General features: G+C 33.5%; 1 protein-coding gene across 2 annotated transcripts in view; it reads right to left on the bottom strand.

The window, feature by feature from the left end:
* Window positions 1–113: 113 nt before the first annotated feature.
* The window catches only part of SLC25A36 (solute carrier family 25 member 36), a 37,340-nt gene continuing 15,426 nt past the window's right edge, over window positions 114–22,027 (bottom strand). The window contains exons 3-7 of one of the 2 annotated variants that reach the window (XM_081827304.1): window positions 20,630–20,707; window positions 17,122–17,222; window positions 9,290–9,356; window positions 6,290–6,579; window positions 114–4,033 (exon numbers count right to left, since the gene is read on the bottom strand). In XM_081827304.1, coding sequence (XP_081683430.1) covers window positions 3,840–4,033; window positions 6,290–6,579; window positions 9,290–9,356; window positions 17,122–17,222; window positions 20,630–20,707 — 730 coding nt within the window. In that variant the 3' untranslated portion in view covers window positions 114–3,839. The remainder of the gene's footprint in view (window positions 4,034–6,289; window positions 6,580–9,289; window positions 9,357–17,121; window positions 17,223–20,629; window positions 20,708–22,027) is intronic. The other variant, XM_081827310.1, reaches the window with a different exon arrangement.

Genomic DNA, 22,027 nt, shown 5'->3' with positions numbered 1-22,027 from the left:
AAAATGGCAATGCACTTTTGTTCTTCACATAATCCTAAGAAAGTGTGATTACATTCTCACCAAACCAAAATATTAGAATACATTATAGGAAAAAACCCCCATATTTTCATAAGGATATTTAAAGTTTTTAATTTTAACAATTCAAATAAAATTCAGCTAGTTAACATAAATAGAATAAATGCACATAATTTACAGCCATGTACACAAAATGTGAGAATAGCAAACCTCACATCAATGGTCAAAAGATATCAACTCTTTTGATTATTTAGCTGTGACTAATAGATCATAATTTAACTGTTCACATATGAGGGGTACACATTCAAATGTTTAGTAACATAAAAACTGAGTGAAACTAGAATTTTCAGTTTCTAAAAGGAATAGCATAAAAAGCAGTGTATAGATTAACAAGAAATATAAGTGCATGATGGAGAAGAGACTTGAGTGGGCAGAAAGTTTGCACATTGTAGGAAATATTTTCATATAATTAAAATTCCTTCTAATTTAAATCATTCAGAAATACCTTTATTCTTAGGAATGTTTAAGTCATGATCAGTAGACAGGCTCAACTATTATATTTATCAGCCCAAAAGGGGTCCCTACAGTACTAATAGTCTGGGCAGAAGAGTATGTAAACAACAAAAGACAGGCATGAACAATGCTAGAAGAATAAAAGGATAGATTGATTTCCAGCACTTAAATCCTTCAAGTTCAAATCAGTATTTTTCGTGACTTAAAACAAATCTAAAAATGCTGACATGTTTATACTCTAGTAAAAGAGTAAAACACTCATTATTTTTAACACCCTGGTCCTAATACAATAATGCTATTCCACAATGGGCATTAGATTTTAGGAGACAAAAGGCTGGATTAAATAATCTAACAATATTCTATCCTGGTTTTGAAGTGACAAATAAATTACTTGTGAGCCCCATCTAGTAAGTTGGTTCCACAAAATTACATACATAATGAAAATTAAGACAAAGCTTTGGTGATAGAGTTTTTCTTTTTTTTTTTTTCCTGGATTCAAAAGCACAGTATTACAACCCACAGTCACAGGGTTGGTAATTCTCAGATTTGGACTTTTAAATTTAGGAAATGTCTATGAGCCACAGGTACCAAAGTTCTATCTGCTGCTCTATGAGCATACTCTTTCAGTATCTACTGCTTTAAGTTAATTCAATTTCCTGATAAAATTCTATAATAAAAGTACAGACAAATCCGAAGAATGCTGCTGATCTCTATACTAGAAATAAAAAGTCATCTGATAGAAAATAGATGAAAACAAAAGTTTAAAAAAAATTAAATCCTTTAAATATGCGTTTTTCTTTTTAAACTTGTGCATCAATTAAAAAAATCTCCAAAGAAATGTTCCAGAGACAAACTTTATATACAACTTTTATAGTTTTCTTTTTTAAATTATCTCTGTCACACATAAAGTAAACTATGGCAGATTGTGCTTTGGGAAAAAAAATTAAAATAAGCTTCATTGCTCCTTTCCAGTTGTTGCACAAAGAAACAAAATCTAAGACTCTAAGATCTTTTCTTCCAGTACAAAGAAAATACTCACTTTTAAAAGCTGAATATAATGCACTAAAGGTCAACATAAGTTTTATTTGCTAAATACAAACAAGAATAGAATACATGTTCATCCTTGAAGGACACTTACTATGAATTTGCTAACACTAAATAATAAGATGTTCTGCAGCTGCTGGTTTTCATATCATTCTTAGTCATTTGTGGTGTAGTGAGATCATTAACATTAGGGAGAACCTCTGTCCTACATTCAACACAATGTATGTTCATGAATCTCTGCAAGGCAAATGGCACTGTATTAGGCAGTGTAAGTGGCACCTGAAAAGGCAAACACTATAGATGAGACTTGCTCTACAGATTTAAGTTAGAAACCTCTAGATTTTTTTTTTTGGCTTCTCACAATAAATGTCAAAGCTAAAATTCACCATAAAAGGTACGAATAATCCCAAAGGTAATGAAACTAAATTTGCCTTTGGTCTCCAAATAGATTGGAATATTTTTTAATTCCAATCGAAGCACCTCAAAAACATCCAGTTACTGTTGATTATAAGGAGTTAAGAAAGTGAAGGAATTTAAGAGGGCACTGTGTTTCACTGGTGACAGCAGAGATAACTTGCAATGACGTGCTACAATTTTCTGTGTTAGGGGCATTAGAGTGTACAGAGAATACATAAAACATTTATAGTATTAAAGATCTCCAAAACACCGTATCTAAAACCCAGAAAAATGCTTTGAACATGGTTTCTGCCTAATACATGACCAATGTTTAAAAAAAAAACAATCTTAACATGGAATTCTCTACTCTCACCCCTCCTCCAAAAAAAGGCCACAAAGTGCATTCACAAAGAGTCATTCTTAAGATAAAGCCATTGCACAAAATGTACAGTTCATCTATATTGAAATGAGTACCACACTGGAGTTTAATTGTAGATGTTTTATACACCAGTATAGCAACTTCCATAAGCAAAAGTCTCTTAACAGAATTACAGCAAACATCTTCATAAGGGCCATACATATATACATTTAAGTATTAAAAGGTACAGCTGAACTCAACAGCAAAATGTAAAAGCTATATCCTGTTAGCACACTTAATCTGAATTAACTTGAATCTTTCTATGATTTACCATTCAAGAAATCACAGGATAGCATAAATTTGTCAAAAGCAGTTTGTTCATTTACAAACTGTGGTCAATTAGGATCACTACCTGCTCAATCAGATAGCAGAGGGCCCCCTCTTCTATGTTTATACTGCCCCAGATATTTATAATGTCACCTTAAAAAAAGAAACCTATTATGGCAAAGCTGAAAATTACCATTTTCTCTACAAAATAAATGCAATCTATACTGATCTTCTGGAAATAATTCAATGGTTCAAATTCCTAATCTAAAGGCAAACAGAAAAAGATTCAGAAGTGGTGAATTCTTTCCACTTTAAGAAAATGATACCTAGGTATGACAGATGATAATTCAAGTTTGTAACTAATAAATCACTGACAAGACAACTCCATTCATTCATGTATTGTAAAGTTAGAGAAGATATGAGGACGTGATCAAGTTATTCAAATGGCCAAGAATCAACATTTCATGGTTTCTTCTGTCCCAAACTATTACCACTCAGCTTGATATGTTAATCAACAATTTAAGTGTCCACATTATGCTCAACATCAAGCACTTGTTAGCAGTGGAAACCAAAACATTTTAAAGCTAAAAATACACAAGATCTTTAGACATTATTTCATTAGTTGTCAAAACCAGTGACTATTAATGCCAAATAATTAATTTTAAAACATTCCAGATCCTCTCAAGGAAATGGGAAAATAATACTAAGGATCTCACTTATTCTTATTTTACAATTTTACAGGAATTACACAGATGCCAGAGGTAAGACATTTATGACTGCCAATACTATCTTTGGATAGTTATAATATTTATACAATTAGGGATGGCTTTGTTTAGAAGACTGGAAAAGTGCTCATGGAACACACACTATACTCTGACTGCCATAAATCAACAAAATGCAACTGTGTCCTGTGGACATGGTAGAGAAAATGGCAATTTGGAGGCAGGAGTGCTTCTAAAGGCTTTTTTCTTAGAGGCAGCCTAGGTTTTTTTTTTTTCCCTTCACATTACTGAAAAAGACCAAGTAATGTGGTTATGATTACTTAATTCCTACAACCAAACTTCCACTTAGGCATAGTTACATGTTCCCAAACTTTTTTCTTCTGTCCACCATGCTGGCTTCAAAACTGCATGGTCCACTGTAATCTTTTGGTCTTCCCTCTTCATAGTACAGCAGCTTGAAGTTGCTATCCATTGAGAAGGTAGACCACCAATTCGTAGGTGGCCATCATAATGGCTGTGTTTGGAATCTGTCTCACCAGATGAGTTGTTAGACCACGGTAAAGAGACCCATAACCTTCTTCTTGAACCACCAAAGACAGTGTCTGAAAAAAAGATCTATATTTTGTTCCCTCTTCACGTAGTCGTGTTCTTACAACTTCTGTTTGGGGGGGAGAAAAAGTCATTTTAAAAGCATTAGTGATATCTTTATTCCCTCCTAATGCTGAGCACATTCCATTTACCAGTCTTTAAGTGTAAGCTCAGAATAAATATGGGAGTGATTTTTAATGTGTAACTTGCTGAAACTGGTCTTATTACAATAACACCAAATTTCTAAGACAGCTGGCTAAAATCACTAATAATAAATACTAATTATAAAATTTCATAGGTTCCTGAATGGTTAAAGAATAAAACAAAAGTGTCAGTTGTATACTAGATATAGATAAAAGGGAAAATACATGTGGTTAGGAAAAGGTGAAGAAACAGAAAAGGGAATGCAGGTGGTTATCAAAGATGAATACACAAAGATATGGTGAGAAATAAACATAAAAGTTCTTAAGTGGACCCCACAATGAGAAAATAGAATAATCTATTCACAATGGTCCACAGATACCAACATGAAATTTCATGTACATAAGCCTAAAAATGTTCAAAACACTAGCTGTTAGCTAAAAGGCCCCATTTGGGAAGCAACTAAGCAAAAATCGTAAAATTTTAGAGCTCTTAAGAGATATAAAAAGATTATGGTTAGTCCATTATTTCTTAGTTTGAAAGGTGAGGAAATTTATTTTGAAAGGTGAGGAAATCGGACTGCTGAGAGGTTTTAGTCAGTTGGGGGTAGAGGCTGGGACAAGAATTCAGCGCTCTCTACTGAAGAGTCTGTTTTTCCAACACACTACTCCTGCTGGGCCTGAGGGAAATGGCCTAGAACTAGAACTATTTTCACCGCAAATGTTAATATTTGAAATCTCGTGTCCTACCTTAAAAACTCATGCCAGTTATATATTCCATTCAAAATATTGTTTATAAACTACCTCTTTGTATAAAGACATCATCTCACTTGAGGGGACAAGGTGCTGTCTCTTACCCTTAGCAGGGTACAGTTCTAGGTATCCCACTGTAGCCAGGACCTAAACAATGTTGCTCATATTGTCCTCTTTTGACTTCTCTTAAAGAAAGAAGTTAGGAACTTCCCTCAGGAAATAGAGGTAAGTTCACAGTCCAACTTGGTTAGAGTTGGTCTTACTCATAAATTACATTTTAGAGCAAATACTCATTTCCTCCTACCCCTGTTTCATTTGTCTTGATATAGCTTTAATCACAGGGCCTCAGATTTACAAGGATGAATGTAAATGTTAATCAGTGTAACAAAAGTGAAGCATTTAGATTAAAAACCCAAAGCGGGGGTGCCTGGATGGGTCAGTTGGCGTAGTAGCATGCAATTATTGATCTCAAGCCCCATGTTGGGTGTAGAGATTACTTAAAAAATCAAATCTTAAAAAAAAAAAAAAAAGACCCCTGAGGCTTAGTCAGTTAAATGTCTGCCTTCCGCTCAGGTCATGATCCCAGGGTCCTGGGATTGAGTCCGGCATCGGGCTCCCTGCTCGGCGGGAAGCCTGCTTCTCCCTCTCCCTCTGCCTCCCGCTCCCCCTGCTTGTGCTCACTCTCTCTCTGACAAATAAATAAAATCTTAAAAAAAAAAAAAAAAAAATCCAAAGCAAAACAAACCCCCAACACAACAAAATCAAAGGCTATACTTAAGCAAAACAAAAGTTATAAAAAAACCCTCAGCATCTTGCACACAAATTTTTAAGTGATTTTGTTATCTATTAATGAAACAGGCTAACACTATAAAACTTAAAGATGGAAATAAATCATTCACATAAACTTATTTGCCAACTTATAATCCTTTGGGATTACAGACTCCATTTCAAATTTGGGCTCTTCCACTGACTAAACGTGTGACCTTCGGCAACTTAGAAAATGAAGAAAACGAAGACAAATTCTGGTTATGTTCTAGCATACTTAGACTTAAATAGAGAAGGTAAGTACTTTGCAGGAATTTTTTGTAGATTAGCAATAATGTATATAAAGTATCTAGTACACCATCTATATTCATACCTTTTTTTTTTAATTTGCCCAAACATCACCTGGCTGGAATCTGATGGACTCTGGGCTAAAATGTGATGGTCCAGACTGCATGCTCAATCTTCATCATGCTACTGTAATATACACTGACCTATTAAAACAGTTACTTACACAGATTTAATCCCATTATAAGCTCCTAAGAACTGTATTCTGTTTTACTAGAATTCAATAAAAATTATAAATGCTGTAATAAATGGGCCATTGGCTGATGTGGGAAAGTATTTCTAAATTAATGAAATTTTACTCCCAGAAGCCCACCTCCTCTTACCATGTGGATAAGCTAGAGTTGTGGCACAAGTTTTTGAGGTGGCAGCAGCTAGCATCATTCCCACAAAATCTGACGCTTCTTTTACAGACTCTTCATCATTTTCCATTGTAGAAGCAATCTTATATTCCAGTATTTTTTGCTTAATACTTTCATAAATAACAAAATGGATAACGGTCTCTGATATGCCAGCATATGACGCAGACATGCCCCTATAAAATCCTCTAAGTCCATCTGTCTGATACACTTTACGAATACATTCAAAAGCGCCCATTCGCTTTTCCCCACGGTTCCTGAAAAGCAAAAAGGAAAAATGTTATTTACAAAGTAGTATAGGTTTTTAAAATAAAGTCAGTAAAATATAGTGGAACTATGCCACTCTAAATATAGAATGATCCTCTTTAACTCATGGAGAAGTGAAACCAGAATTTTAAAACATTCATTTTAGACTTCCTATTCTTTTGTCCTAAGTTTGTCACATTAGATGGGTAACATGTAAATAGTTTATTTTACTAATGCAAAATACACTACATTAAAAATCTTCAGTTTCATACACTCATTGAAGTTTGTATTGTAGGGATAAGAAACAAAATAGTCCAAATACATTGTGACTGCAGCTCAAGATAAAAACAAGCTGTCACATTACATTGAATCATTAAATCCAGTTCTAAATTGAGAAGATTTCTTCTGCAGTTCGTAACGTAAAAGAGTGATTGAGACACCAATGATGATAGTACATCACAAAGCAAGGAGTATACTTAATCCAGTACTTGTGCATTTGAGGGATTCTTCCAAACCCACTCAGCTCTTCCCAAAAAAATGACTGGAAATTTAAGTCAAATTTCCAATGATCCTTTGAAGGCAAACAGGCCTATCTTTCATGTCAGTATCATGGTGAACAGTGAATGAGGACCCCGAGAGTTACCAAATATTTACTGAGCACTGTGCCCAGTAAAACTTCCTTAGTGCTATTTATAGGTAGTGTATCTACTCTTTTTTTTTTTTTTTAAAGATTTTATTTATTTATTTGAGACAGAGAGAATGAGAGAGAGAGAGCACATGAGAGGGGGGAGGGTCAGAGGGAGAAGCAGACTCCTCGCCGAGCAGGGAGCCCGATGTGGGACTCGATCCAGGGACTCCGGGATCATGACCTGAGCCGAAGGCAGTCGCCCAACCAACTGAGCCACCCAGGCGCCCCGGCAGTGTATCTACTCTTATACAAGTATGTAATTTTGAGTTTATAAAAATAATACCTTACACTATGATTCTCCCAATAGACCCTTATTTATAAGAAATGGGTTTAAATGCTACCTACAGGGAAAGAAATAGAAAATTTACCTATGTATAAATTATATACAACCTGTTTCTGACATAACAAAAACACAGTTAAGACACCCAACTGATAACCCACAAATTCCTCCAGTTTTATGAACTAATTATTGTCTTGAACTAATAACTGTCCTCAACTAATGACATTGAATGAATACTTTCTTTGTTGAATGATCCATGAAACCAATTGTAATCAGTTTCTGCCAGAGACTTCCTCATGAGAAGTTAAAATGCTACAAGTCCCAAAGGGTAATATGCAAACACATCAGCCCTGTTCTTGATTTCATGGTTATACATTAGCATCCTCAAACCAACCTTCAAACTACTACACCAACCCCACCCCATTCCCCATCACCCCAAGCCTAAGAACTTGTGTTGGCTTGTGCTACAATTGTAGGTGAAAAAATAATAGAGTTTTAAGCCATACTTTTCTCAGGACCCCCCAAAGATCCACCCTACATCATACTGAAGCATAACCCTGGTAGTTTATAATAGTATAATATCAACTGGCATCTTCACATTTCTCTAACCTTTGGGTTGTTTTAACTACCACTACCTTTCAGATCTTTGGCTTTAAGAAGTAAACTTTGAGTTTTGCTTCACGACGCTTAAGATTTCATTTCAATTATCCTGGATGAAACAAGAATTAGAGATGTTTCAAGTCTCCAAATAGCATATAGTTCAACGTGACAGAATGCGGAAAACATATTTAAACAGGCATAATTGTTAATGATTTCTTAGATCAGTTTTATAGTCTATGAGATATATAGACTAGTTCCCAAGCCCTAAAATATAACAGTGAAAATTTGTTCCAAGTCTACTCCAGACCAAAAGGCTAAAAATTTCAAAAGTATTATTATTATTATTATTATACAGCAATAGGATCGTCTCTCTATAAAAGTATTTCCTTTTCCCCATCCTCCATTCTACAGGCCAACAGGAATTAAGATGGCAAGACTCTAAGCTGTACTGCTTCAGGACTTTGATCGGTTCCCAAACACGCTGAAGGCCCTAAACTTAAGACCTATGAGGTTTGCACTGACCACTGCTTCTGCTTAAAATGGGCTCAAAAAAAAAAGAAAAAAAAATCGCTGACTATTCCATTTAAAGTTGGTCCCCACTGTTTCTTGGTATAGCTCTAGAACTGAGCAGTATATCTGCTCAACATACATTTATCACATGAATGATTTTTGCTCCCATAAAGTGGTCATTGATAACAGATGAAGTCTATGAATATATGAGAGCTAAATCCCATGCCAGGCCTCTCTGTATATAGGTTAATAAATTTGAGCAATGATCCTTCAAGATTTAATCTAGACTACTTGATCATATGGGTTGTTTAACTGTTGGGAGACCAATTATAATCATTCACATAGTGAAATTATCACTGCTTGGGCTAGGCTAATACATATTCTTTTTCTTTCATTTTCTTTTATTTAAAAACACAACACATAATATACTTTCTCCCCTAGAAAGTCTCATATTGCCAACTATTATATCACTTTTGCTTTTGATGGTAGACCCAAGTTTCAAAAACCAAACAAAAAAACAAAATCAGCAGCAAAAGAGGGGAAAGACATGGCTAGATACATGGCACTGAAATCTCACAGATATAAATTTACAGGAAAAAATTAGTTGAACCAACTTTAATTTTGTTTTAATGAATTAACATACCTTGCATCAAGCTGTAACCGAGTCTTTATAAGCCAAATGGGGTTGGTCGCTGTGATTGCAGTAAAACCTAAACAAACATGTTTAAAATGAACTCTGGTAAAAATGAAGAATACACTATTAACTTTAAGGTTTTAAAAATCATACAAATCTATATTAAAGAAAATGTATAAACTATTAATTGATGTATGCTATACACTTTTATTTTACAAACACATACAACCATGAACATTTGTAGTTTATTTCCAATCTACATTCTCAACTTCTGACCATAACTAAAAAATTATTTTAAGAGCAAAATCTGGTAATATATAAATTCCTCTCCCAACATACTCAGAATATTCTCTGGGGCGCCCTCTACACTCTAAGATAAATTTAGAAACCCATTTCTACAGACAAATATATAGAAATTTGGTGTGTTCTAGGGCTTTTTAGCATGCAAACTCTACAATAGCTACTTGAGGTCCAAATCCCTACATTAAAAGTGGATTCCACCTAAAGGTCAGCATTTACTCTATTTGATCTTAGGTTGGCTATATAACAATAAGGACTGTTGTCTGCCTTTATGAATGCTTTATATGAACATATACTTACTAATACTGTTATAATAATGGAATCACAGAAGTAAGGTTTCTGTTAAGGTTAATAGGACAGATCTACTTCTCATCCATTTAAACACATACAAAAACTCAGAGGTTCAAAAAGTTACACATTGGAACTTCCCTCTCACTTTTATAGACACTGGAGAGAGAAACTCAGAGTAGAAGGTAGTTCTAGTTTACTTTAAAACTTAAGTACTATGTACTATCAGTGCAGAAGGGTGGTCTCCTAAGATGGCTCATTCCAGCTAGTAAATTAAGATCTCTGGAACAGTTGTTTCTAGACTAGTGCTTGTCTTTTACTTTCTAGCTTCCTACTGCTACAGAAAAACAGCACATGAAATGCAATCTTGATAACGGGAATTTATGAAAATTGCTTCATCTATACAAAACGGGGTTTTAATATATTGCTTGTGAACATTTAAGATCACTACACATACTTCAAAGAACTACTTACATCAAACTGTACTTATTCAATTGGCCCTTAAATTCAATGAAAACTTACATGCAGAAATGTCTAAGGATCTTAACTATTTTAATACTTTCTATCAAATAATAGGCAGGTGAAGCACATTGTGTTTAGAAAGGTGGAATAGAACCAGCACATTTAATATGAGTAAAGTTTATTTCAGGAAGAAAAACGCTGTGGTGCACTTAAAAATAATTTGTTTTTTAAGTTAACATATAGTGCAGAACCAATCATAAACCTTTTCTTGGCTTTCAAAGTCAATATAGGTATAGCTAAAATGCAAAATAATTTTACTAAATTGTTTACAAAGCAGAATTTGGTCTCATAGGTTCTTTTCCCTTCTATAATGTCAGATAATTAGCTAACTCAAATTTTATTTCCTAATTCACTGTTTAACACCACAGAAAGAGCCAGATGTCTCACAAAGGGATGCTTAAATTGTATCTATTTATAAAACATGAATAATGGAATAAAAATTTGGTTTGGTAACTCCTTTCACTATTTTGGAATAGTTCTATAGTCTCCATTTCTCTCAAGTGTTTTTAATACTACATACAAATGTATAAAACTAGTACGGGACCAACAATTTTGTATGCGCCAGTATTAAATTAATAAAAATTTAAGTGTTGGACAGGTTATCAGGAACATTTTTAAATAAGAGTTTCTTTTCATATATAAATTCTTGGTAAAAGGAAAGGAGAAGAAAAATATGAAACTGTTGGATCTGTTTAAATATTTTACTTGGAAAAATTTTTCTTACATGTCCTGGCTTAAATGAGAATAAAGCTAAAGAATTTTTTTTTCTTTTCTTGACCTTCATTTTCCTAACTGAAAAACTCAAACTAAATACATTCAAATTATATTTTAAAGCAAATGTCCACCAGACATCAGTAATCTGGCTATATCCCTTATTTAATGATTCTTTGTTTTTAAACCTAAATATTTGTATTAGCTAAATGTCTGTATAGTAATATTAGGGGGCTTATTAGTGAAAGGCTGCAAAGCAGCACAAGGCAACAAAATATTCTGCATTATTCACAATGGTTTTTATTAATTATCCTGTGGAAATTAAGAAAAAAAATTTGCTTTTCATTAAATTTTGAAAGCCTAAAACTGGGAATCCTTACATCAAACTTTAAAAAAAAATGGCCTGTCTAGGTAAAAATCTCAATCTACTATACTTTATTTGAAAAGATGAACATCAAAGTTTTTTTTTAAAAATAGAAGTTCTATTCCTAAAAATATTAGTACCCAAGCTTAAGACTCTTCCAAGTCACAAAATTCCTCAATTAAAGGCTGAAAAAACTCCATATTGTAAACTTTAAAATATTGCAATATTTATAAATATCACTAGAAATGAATTTTTCAAATATCCATGAATAAAATTTTTAATTATTTTCTGTACATATTAATGAACAATGACAGGACGCAAACAACAGGTATTTCTCACTTAACTAAAATTCATTTCCAAATACAAATTAATCTATGGGACAGGAAACATTAAAATTCAGGTCAGAGTGTTGTCATCTTATCACTCTGTAACTGTTACTATCAGTAACTGTGCTTACTAGAGGCTCAACTCTCCCAATAATAAGCCAGCTTTTAATAAAGACACTAGCCTAAATGCCAGCAATTACATTAGACAGATTCTAGGCATAACCCACAGGTTTTTAGCTATTGGTCTTTACCACAGTTAAAACTCTGGTCCTAGAATTTTATGCTTTTACAATCTCTTAACCACAGACACTCTACCTAATAAACTAACTAGACATTATTAAGCTAATTAAACCTATAAAAATATAATCTATTAATTCAAGAAATGAAACAAGTGGGAAGAAGCAAAAATTTATCACTAACTTAATTATATATGGTAAGGCAATCTGAAGTTGGCCAACAGTCAAATCTAAACAAATCTTCCTACTTCTAAGACAAACATACAACGATACTGGGAATAGTTTACCTGAAATTTAGAAATTTACTATTACTTTTTATTTTGGCATTTAAATTTTGTGAAATTTTGATAATATCCTAGTTCATATTAATATTCTGAGCACCCTGTTAAACATTAAAACTGACTTAGAGGCGTATGAAGGATCTAATTTGTAGGTTAAGAAGAATTAATATTGCTCTAGTCCGTGAAAGCAAAGTGGCAGCGTACTGGCCATATTGTTAGCAGTGCGGTTAGAATTTTATTAGTAATTTTTTTTAAACTTTCAAAATGCAACTTTTATTTGCTTCATCTAAGACTCCATCTGTTAATGTAAACCAGATTAACAGAAATCCTGCTTATAGGAAACGTGCTGAAAATGTCTATTTCATTAAGTGAGTGATACCTGTAGTATTGCATTTTCAGTACTTTTTATTTCATCAAGTTCTGTAAGAACAAAGCCCACCTAACCTTCTAAGAGAAACACATTAAAACTACAAAAAAAAAATAAATAAATAAAATAAAACTAAAACAGCTTAGGTCCCACATATTCTTACCCTGCATTTATTGGAAAGTAATGGTAGGTATTAAGATCAATGTTTTTGCAAGAAAGTAGAAAGCTAAGTATCAACAGACAAGAGAATAGAAAGCACTGTATTAGACTTTTAAAATATGTTATGTTAAGCAAAGAGAACTACTATTTTTCCTAAAAGTTGTAGGATGGTATGATACCATTTACAACTATGTATATCTTAAATACTGTCATCAAATTCTTTTGAGGTCAAGGCTATTATGGCCAAGCTGAAGACCCCAGGCTTTTATTACACGATGACTGAAAAGTTACCCCATTCTTCCTTCTAGAAGGAATATTCTAAAGGGATCAGAATTAAAGTTTTATGAAATACTCAGAATGCACACACAAATTCAGGAAATAAAAGCTCATTTCCCGCCTTCTATTAATTCCACAGCTATTATAAATTCCCAGGGTGTGTTTCTTATAACTAGAGGCTGCAAGAGACGCTCAGATCAGTACTCACGAGGTTTAAGTTAGTCCATATTTCTACAGGAAGTGACCTGCGGATGGGGAGCATGAGATGACACGATCTCACTCTTTTCTCGGGAGAAATGTACAGTAAATGCCTAAAATAGACACAGGCTTTTCTGTATCATAACAACAAGCAGTGACCTCATCAGAAACATGTGTACAAAATGAATCCCATTGGAAGGATTTCAGAAATATTTACTGTGAGATCTAACTTTTTTTTGAAAATTTTAAGTTAAAAAACAAAAAGGAATATCAGAATGGGCCATAAGTTAAAAAAAAAAAAAAAAAAATGCACCGAGTACTGAAAATTCTGCCATCTGCAGCAGTTTCAGAGTCCAAATACTTACCTAAAGACGAATTTTGCCTTAAAGAAAAAATGCTAACCTTGTCAATGGGGGAATCTAAGAAAATATTTAGAAGGGATTATCATATCCCATTTTCCTAATCATTACCTACCATGATCAAAGGTGAAATCACAATTTTCTATACTTTCTTAGTAAAGCTTTTTTTCTTAGTAAATCTTAAAAAAAACAAACAAAAAACCCCCAGAATATTTCGAGTAACATTTTGTAATTATTTATAATTTTTTTTATATTAAAGTATATGTTGCTACAATTGTACCTTTCACCTTTTGCACTATGGCCAATAATATTGCACATCCATTTTTATGGAATATTTTGGATTATTTTGTATTTAATTTCTTGTGTTCTACAAAACAAAAAACAGGAAGAATGTTTATATACAAACACAGAAAACATCTGTCCAACTACCCATTTGACTGAATAAACTGCCATGGACAAATAAAATATTAAAAAATATATAGGCAAGACAAAATTTCTCTTTAATGAGTAAAAACTTAACCTTTAATAATAAACTTTAAGTCAAACAGAAAAATGTATCTTGAAAAGTACAGTGAATGCTATAAGCAAATAAAACCCACCAGGTATGTAGTATATGTTAAAAGATTACATTATTGGTGTTTTAAAAATTAAGCAATAACTGTCTGAATATATAATCCAATAAAAATCAGAATTCTTTTCATTTAAAAATCTGTAATGTTGTATATAGAAGTCTGTATGTTCCAGATAAAAATTTCTGAAAACTGGGAATTACTATAAAGAAACCATACTATTTTTTGTATGCACACTTGTGTCTAGGTATATAGAGAGGGATATGCAAGTTCATTTTAACAAAAACATACAAGTAACCTCGATAAAACAAATACTCTCAGTCTAACAAAGGTTACATGTAGAGAAGGAAAAAAAAAAAGCAGGTAAAACAGAGTCAACATTACTTAATTTTATTAAATAGCCTTCCAAGTGGAAATAATTTTTCAATTTATACCTCTAAATTTAGGTTTATAAATTCTTATAGTATTCCCTTGAAACACTACAACAAACCACACTAAGATCCACTTCAAATAAACTGTCATTTTGATAAAAAAAAAAAAGGTTTACTACCTAAACACTTGAGTTCATATGGATAAAATGCAAAATCAACTGGCTACCTGGAATAAAAATTATGTACAAGGTCTGTTACTAAAATCCTTAATGTGTGTGTTGTTTGATGTGGCAAAATCTTGCAGGCAATATCATTAAACAGTCTATTTTAGTGCACTTTCTGATACCAAGATGACAAGGTTAGCATTTTTTTAATAGCCAGTTAAAAAACGATTTTTCACACGACTGCCTCTAAGCACTTTGCACCCCCAATTCATATTTAGAAGACTTCTAAAAATGATCCTGAAGAAAAACCAGAGCAATCTGGTCTAGATAATTTCAAGAATGAAGGGGGCAAAAGGCTACCTTAATGACTTTGCATGGGACCATTCAGTTTCACCAACCACGTAGTTATGTATAAAAACTGCAAAGCTATGTGTTAATGCTCATGAATAGTGCAAGGAAGCTCTCTGAAAGCACAATTCTCAGAAAAATTTAACTGCAAACAAATGGAAGAAGTATTTTCAAATTACACAATAAGAATATAATGCAATAATCTCTGAGCAATGATAAGACCATCAATTTACAAATTCAAGGAATTCAAGGTGGAAAATAGTATCAATATAAAAACAAACTATGAGTTGACATTTGTACACATTTGAGAGAAAAGTGCAAAATGACAATTCCACTGAAATTACATGATACAAAAATAGTAATAAATTCTGATGAGATGTTCTAATGAAAAAAGATGTTCCATTGGGAATTAAGATATTCTGAAACCCTAAATTTGCACTACTGAATATATAACTATCCTCAACTAAAAATGACTGCTCATCTACTTTCTTCGTCTTCCAAAACAAAAAAAAGATTAACATTTCTTTAATAATTTTCTGGGGTTAAAAAACAAACACTGGTAATCCAGAAATATATTCTTAAAGATCCTAATACAGCAGTTATATAGTTTGAAATTAGCCCATTAATTTTTACCTTATACCCACTCAAATTTGAAGAGGAAAAATCATATCCAGATTCAACATCTATAAAAAGTACATTAAAAAATTTTCTAGTTGTAACTAGATGATCTCTATGGTACTAAAGAACTAATTCTCAAAATCCAAATCTTTGTAGAGTAACCTACATTCCAAGGATAAGGTAAGAGAAATTCGCATAAATTATATAATTTGCCCAAGATCTTTCCTCATGGGTAAATAAGAGTATTTCACTACCTTGACCTCTCAGGTTTTTACCTTTCAGCTTTAAAACTTCAATGAGTCAGTGAGCAATTACCAAATATAAAAAGCCTTGAAAATAATTTGTGAGGTATATGGTAGATTATACGGCTATTGACCTTTCAGAAATTAGTTATTTCCAACTTACACTTAGTTCGTTAAAATATGTGGTTCAAATTGATCCAATTTATTTCTAAACAGAAAATGGTTAACAGTTTAAGGCACTCATTATTAAACATGTAATTGACACTCAATTTACTGCTCAACAGTTGATGAAAGTAGTAATAATTTGCTTTATAGTCATAGCATAATTTGGAAATGTGAGGTACGGTTAAATATACCACGAATCTCAGAAAACTGCAGAGAATAAACCAAAGGTCACGGCTTTGTCTAACACGCATTGCAACAAATGATTCCAGAACCAGACTGGTCAAATCAATCTCCTAGTTTATCTTTAAGGCAGTACAGAGGCCCAGAACTAGTTGCTTTAAGTCAGAATCATATATACTCAACAATGATGTTGGAAAACACTTCTATAGCAAGCATGTACACAGAGCCAGTGCCTAAATTTCAAGTACTATCTAGTGTGATTTATATGGAATGCTAAACATATTTTTCAAAACACATACATGACAGTAACTCTCGGTTATCAGTAATACATCACAAAAATTTCAGCATTTGAGCACAGGACAAAATGAATACTTTACCAAGAACTGCCGGCACATTTCAGACAGAAGCCAAAACATGCAGCAAAAAGGGAAAAGGCACTAACAGAAATTGAGGAGAGAAGAGTAAATTACAGCTGCATAACTTATTTATAGTGTAATTATGGTTGGATTCTTTAAACTGTCAAAAGTCATCACTAAATATTCAGTGGACTACACAAGACAATGTAAATATATTACCTGTATGCTATCACAAACCCGATTACAAAAATGCCAACTTATAACAGATTTTAAGTATACCTCCTGATCAAATTTACTGTATATTAATAAATATAAGAATCATGTATGTAGATGCTAATCAATGAAAAGCACAGTCTTAACTATATAATGTAAAATCATAATTCAATATTAAGTCTCTAGGTTTTGGAAAATTTTTTGCTTTTTAATATTATATATTCATACCTGCCATTGCAGCTGAAATCATGTGTACCTGGGTAGAATCTGGATCAAATACACCATTCAACTTTTCCTTGCAGTTTGAATAAGCAGCAAAGTATATTGCTCTAAAATAAAGATTTAAATTTTATCAATACGCATGTTGCATAATTCATAAGATTTAAATGACAAGTAAACTGATCTTTATAATTTTAGAGAAATCTAAAAACAAAGTCTTAGCCACATTCTCATGTAACATCAGGTTAATTTACACATTTTTTCCATATAGATTCTGAAGCATGTTTTGCATTGACTCACTAAAAGACAAACTTCAATGTAAAGTTCCTCAAATGTAAAGCATTCTCCAACAAAAAGACTCCTACCACCCTGACCCAATACTTTTACAGCAACTGACTGAATCAAACAAAAACTATTTGTTTAAGATTTTGATGTTTGTAAACATATGAATAAGGCTGGAAGGCTTATGTAATGGTAAGGTTAAACACACTCAAGTAAATATGGTATGAGAACTTAAAAAAATTGCTAAATATATAATTAGTTGATATTAATACAAAGATAATACCTTTAACATATAATATGAATGTTATATATATATAAAATATACTTTTCTTTAAGCGGGGAGAGGGTGGTAGAACTGACCGAATTCATCAAGGTATGTTAAACCAATTGAGATACCGTGGCATACTCTAATCTATATTATACACACAGAGTAGTTCACAGTATCCTTAAACAGACAAAATAATTCCAGAAGAAATGAGCTCCATCAGGTCATGTCTTCTGTTTGTAAATATTCCATTAAATCTGTAAATATTTCCCCTCTTAACTTATTGACTATGATTTCACGCATCCCAACCACCTCTTCATTGTTTAGCCTTCCAGGCTTTGAATTATTTGCTTGCAGTATCAAATCCTTTTATTTCCCAACAACCCTGGTTATTTGTCCAATAAGGAATATAACAGGCAAACAAGTACAAATGAGGACGGTTTCACTGCTGTACCTTTTTTAATGTGCTGAAGAAAAATGGGAAGCTAATATAATTTAAAATGAAACATTCTACATTATGAGCAAGAAAAACAAATAGAATACATTTAAGGACAAACTGTGAAGATATATAAACAGCACATTCCTAGAAATGAGTAGGAAAGAACTTTTAATGAGAAGATAGGCAACGAATATATACAGGTAATTCACAGCAGAGATACACAAATGGCAAACCATTACAAGGAGGAGGATGTGACTGCACCCAAAATTAAACAAATGTACATTAAAACAGTGGAAATCAGGGCACCTGGGTGGCTCAGTTGGTTAAGCATCTGCCTTCAGCTCAGGTTGTGATCCCGGGGTCCTTGGATTGAGCCCTGTGCTGGGCTCCCTGCTCAGTGGGGAGTTGGCTTCTCCCTCTGACCCTCCCCCCCACCCCACTTGTGTTCGCTAACAAATAAATAAAATCTTTAAAAAAAAAAAAATCACACACACACAGTGAAAATCATGTTTAGTCTATTTGGCAAGTATTAAAAGACATGAATAGTAACCAACATGAGTAATATGTGATAAAGAGTAACTAATTCACTATTTGAGAATAAAAATATGGAATGCCTTTTCAGAAGGCAATTGAGCAATATTCATAAATTTCAAATGTGTATATGCTCTTTTATACAGAAATTCTACTTACAATGAACTATTCTAAAGAAATACACTTGTTTAAGTAGTCAAAGATAAAGTATAGCTATGTTCACAAAACTGTTTACAACAGACAAAATGTGGAAATAAACCTAAAGGTTTATCAATAAGGAAATGCTTATTAATGATAGAATAGCCATACTATGTGATTAAACAAAAACTACATATTTTGATGGAAAAAGCTTCAAGACAAATTTGGTGAAATATTTTAATATGATTAAATGATTGTATATGATAATTAAAAGTATACATTTTATGCATTTTACATATACAATAAGCCAGAAAAATTAACGGAAGGCTATACACACCAAACTGTTTATTAGTTAACAGTTATCTGTGCAGAGAAGTGTAAGTGCCTGTGAGAAGGCATATAACCTGAGAGGTGATGTGTTTAAGATGGAACGGCAACCTTTATGCTATACATTTTTTTAGTTTTTACAGTAAGGATAAATTTTTTTTTAATTAAATATTTTATTTATTTATTTAACAGAGAGAGAGAAAGCACAAGCAGGGGGAGTGGCAGGCAGAAGGAGATGCAGACTCCCCACAGAGCAGGGGGAGCCTGATGCAGGACTCAATCCCAGGACCCCGGGATCATGACCTGAGCTGAAGGCCGTCACGATAAAATCTTTTAAAATTTATTTATTTGCGAGAGCTCGCGCGCGCGCTCGTGTGTGGGAGGATACACAAGCGTGCAAGTGGAGGAGGAGCAGCAGAGGGTAGGGAGAAGGAGAAGAAGAGAGAATCTCGAATAGACTCCATACTGAGCACAGAGCCCTAAGCTGGGCTCCATCTCACGACCCTAATATCATGACCTGAGGTGAAACCAAGAGTCCAACGCTTAACCACGTGAACCACCCAGGCACCCCAAGATAATTTTTTAAGAGTGAAAAGAGCCCATAAAAAGTTGAAACCCAATAAATAATAAGACATGTATCTAGTACATGGGATACAGAGAGCCATTTTTCACTCTGAATGGGAACTCTACAGTATTTTATTATGGAAGAAGTAAATCTAAGATAAAAGGGTATCAGAGAAAAATGACTAATGTATTAATAAGGACTTTCTGGCTCTTTTAATAGGGAATGAAATTATTCTCTTTAGCTTGTCCTCTAACTAGTTTTTTTTTTGTTTTTTTTTTTAAAGATTTTATTTATTTCTGGGCGCCTGGGTGGCTCAGTTGGTTAAGAGACTGCCTTCGGCTCAGGTCATGATCCTGGAGTCCCGGGATCGAGTCCCGCATCGGGCTCCCTGCTCGGCGGGGAGTCTGCTTCTCCCTCTGACCCTCCTCCCTCTCATGCTCTCTGTCTCTCATTCTCTCTGTCTCAAATAAATAAATAAAATCTTTAAAAAAAAAAAAAGATTTTATTTATTTCTTTGACAGAGAGAGACACAGCGAGAGAGGGAACACAAGCAGGGGGGTGGGAGAGGGAGAAGAAGGCTTCCTGCGGAGCAGGGAGCCGGATGCGGGGCTCAATCCCAGGATCCTGGGATCATTATCTGAGCCGAAGGCAGACGCTTAACGACTAAGCCACTCAGGCGCCCCAAACAGGGTTAGTTCTAAAGAGCTAGGTATTCCTCTTTCTCACTGTTGGTTCCCTTAGTTTGTTCTTTGCCTTCTGAACTTGGTACAAAAACAGCATCACGATGATTTCACTAAGAGGTCTTCACACAAGGCAAACTGCCCAAGCTTTTACATGGTTAGTGATACCTGTTTTTAGACCATGGTGCTTTATCCTTACCATCTTGACTTCTTTTCAGCATCTTCCATCATTAAGCTTGAAACAAGAAAGATTGCCAAGATTTTGTTTAACTTAAAAAAATTCTTTTTACCTGGAAGGAGCCACCCCCACTATATTGGGACCTAATCCTCTGAACAAGGAACGAGGCCCTTCTTTTTCCAAGATCACTCTGAAAGAGAAAAATATTTAGAAAGGAATGTCCTTCAAAGTCTAGTACTTTATTTGTATAGCAAACTTAAGACTTTTAAACCTGTATGTTTCTGCTATAATGTTGTACTGCTCTGGTCAGTTTTTCTTACTTATGAAAATCTGTTTTTCTTGACATAGCATAAGTTGATAATCCTAAATGATAATAAAAAGAATCCCAATCAGATTCTTTTTTAAAAGTTTTAAAAACTACAGTATAATTTCTACATTTTTATATAATCATGCTACTCTTATCTTCAATATCCTCCATTTTACAATCTTTACCAGCAAATTCAATTCCCAATCAGAAATGTAGTTCACAGTCTAGTATTTGAGGTCCTTTCTTGATATCAGACAACTCTCTCAGTAATACAGCATTATCTCATTCAACCATTCCAATGAAATGGTGTCAAAATCTGGCATGCTAACCTCCTTTAGGGTACTAAAATGGTTAGCCTGTTACCATTTCTCCCTCTATTCAGTTAACATTTACTATACTGAATACTTACTGTATAAAAACTAAGCAGAGTAAAAAGACAGAAAAGGTGAGACACCTGCCATTGAGAAATTTGATGTACAGTTGTGGAAAAAAGAATTATATTGAAACAAATAATTCAAAAGACTATATTAATAAGCAAATACTATACAAGCTAGATACATATGCCCAGCAGGGAAAGGAAGAGGCATGTCTAAGTCATGGAAGGCTTTCTGAGAGTTATTAAATTAAGCTTGGAAGTGAGAAGAAACAAACTGGAAAAAGTAAGTATTTTAACTTAGAGTTAACAGGTTAGAGCAGTGGTTCTCAACCACCTATATGCTTAAGAATGATTTCTTTAAAGACAGTTGAGCATAACGGTTAAATAAGGGCCTGAGATTTGGGGCTAGACTTCTTAATATGAAGACCAATTTTGGTAAATGACTAGCTATAAGAACATAAGATAATAACTTTTATCTTATCCTTATTTTCATCAGCATTAAACAGAGAAAAACAGTACTCTTTTTCTGGGTTGCTGTGAGGAATAAATAAATTAATATATAAAGAACTTAAAAGATCATCTGGCTCCCTGTAAGTACTTGATAAATCTTAGTATTATGATTACTACTGGAGCATTTGTTTAAAATGCCTATTTCTCCGATCTCACCCTCCAAGTATTCTGATTCAACAGATAGAGGACAATGCTCAGTAATTTGCATTTTTACCATCCTTCCAAACTGACTGACACAGGTGATACAGAACCATTTCTGATAAAACCAGATTAGACAGAAGCAGAGTTCGAAATAACAACTTATAGAGAACATTTTG

This window comes from Leptonychotes weddellii, chromosome 1 (assembly GCF_054177405.1).
Source record: "Leptonychotes weddellii isolate Sample4059 chromosome 1, ASM5417740v2, whole genome shotgun sequence".
Lineage (NCBI taxonomy): Eukaryota > Metazoa > Chordata > Mammalia > Carnivora > Phocidae > Leptonychotes > Leptonychotes weddellii.
Note: the sequence above shows the minus strand (reverse complement) of the source record. Positions and strands in the feature narration are given on the sequence as shown.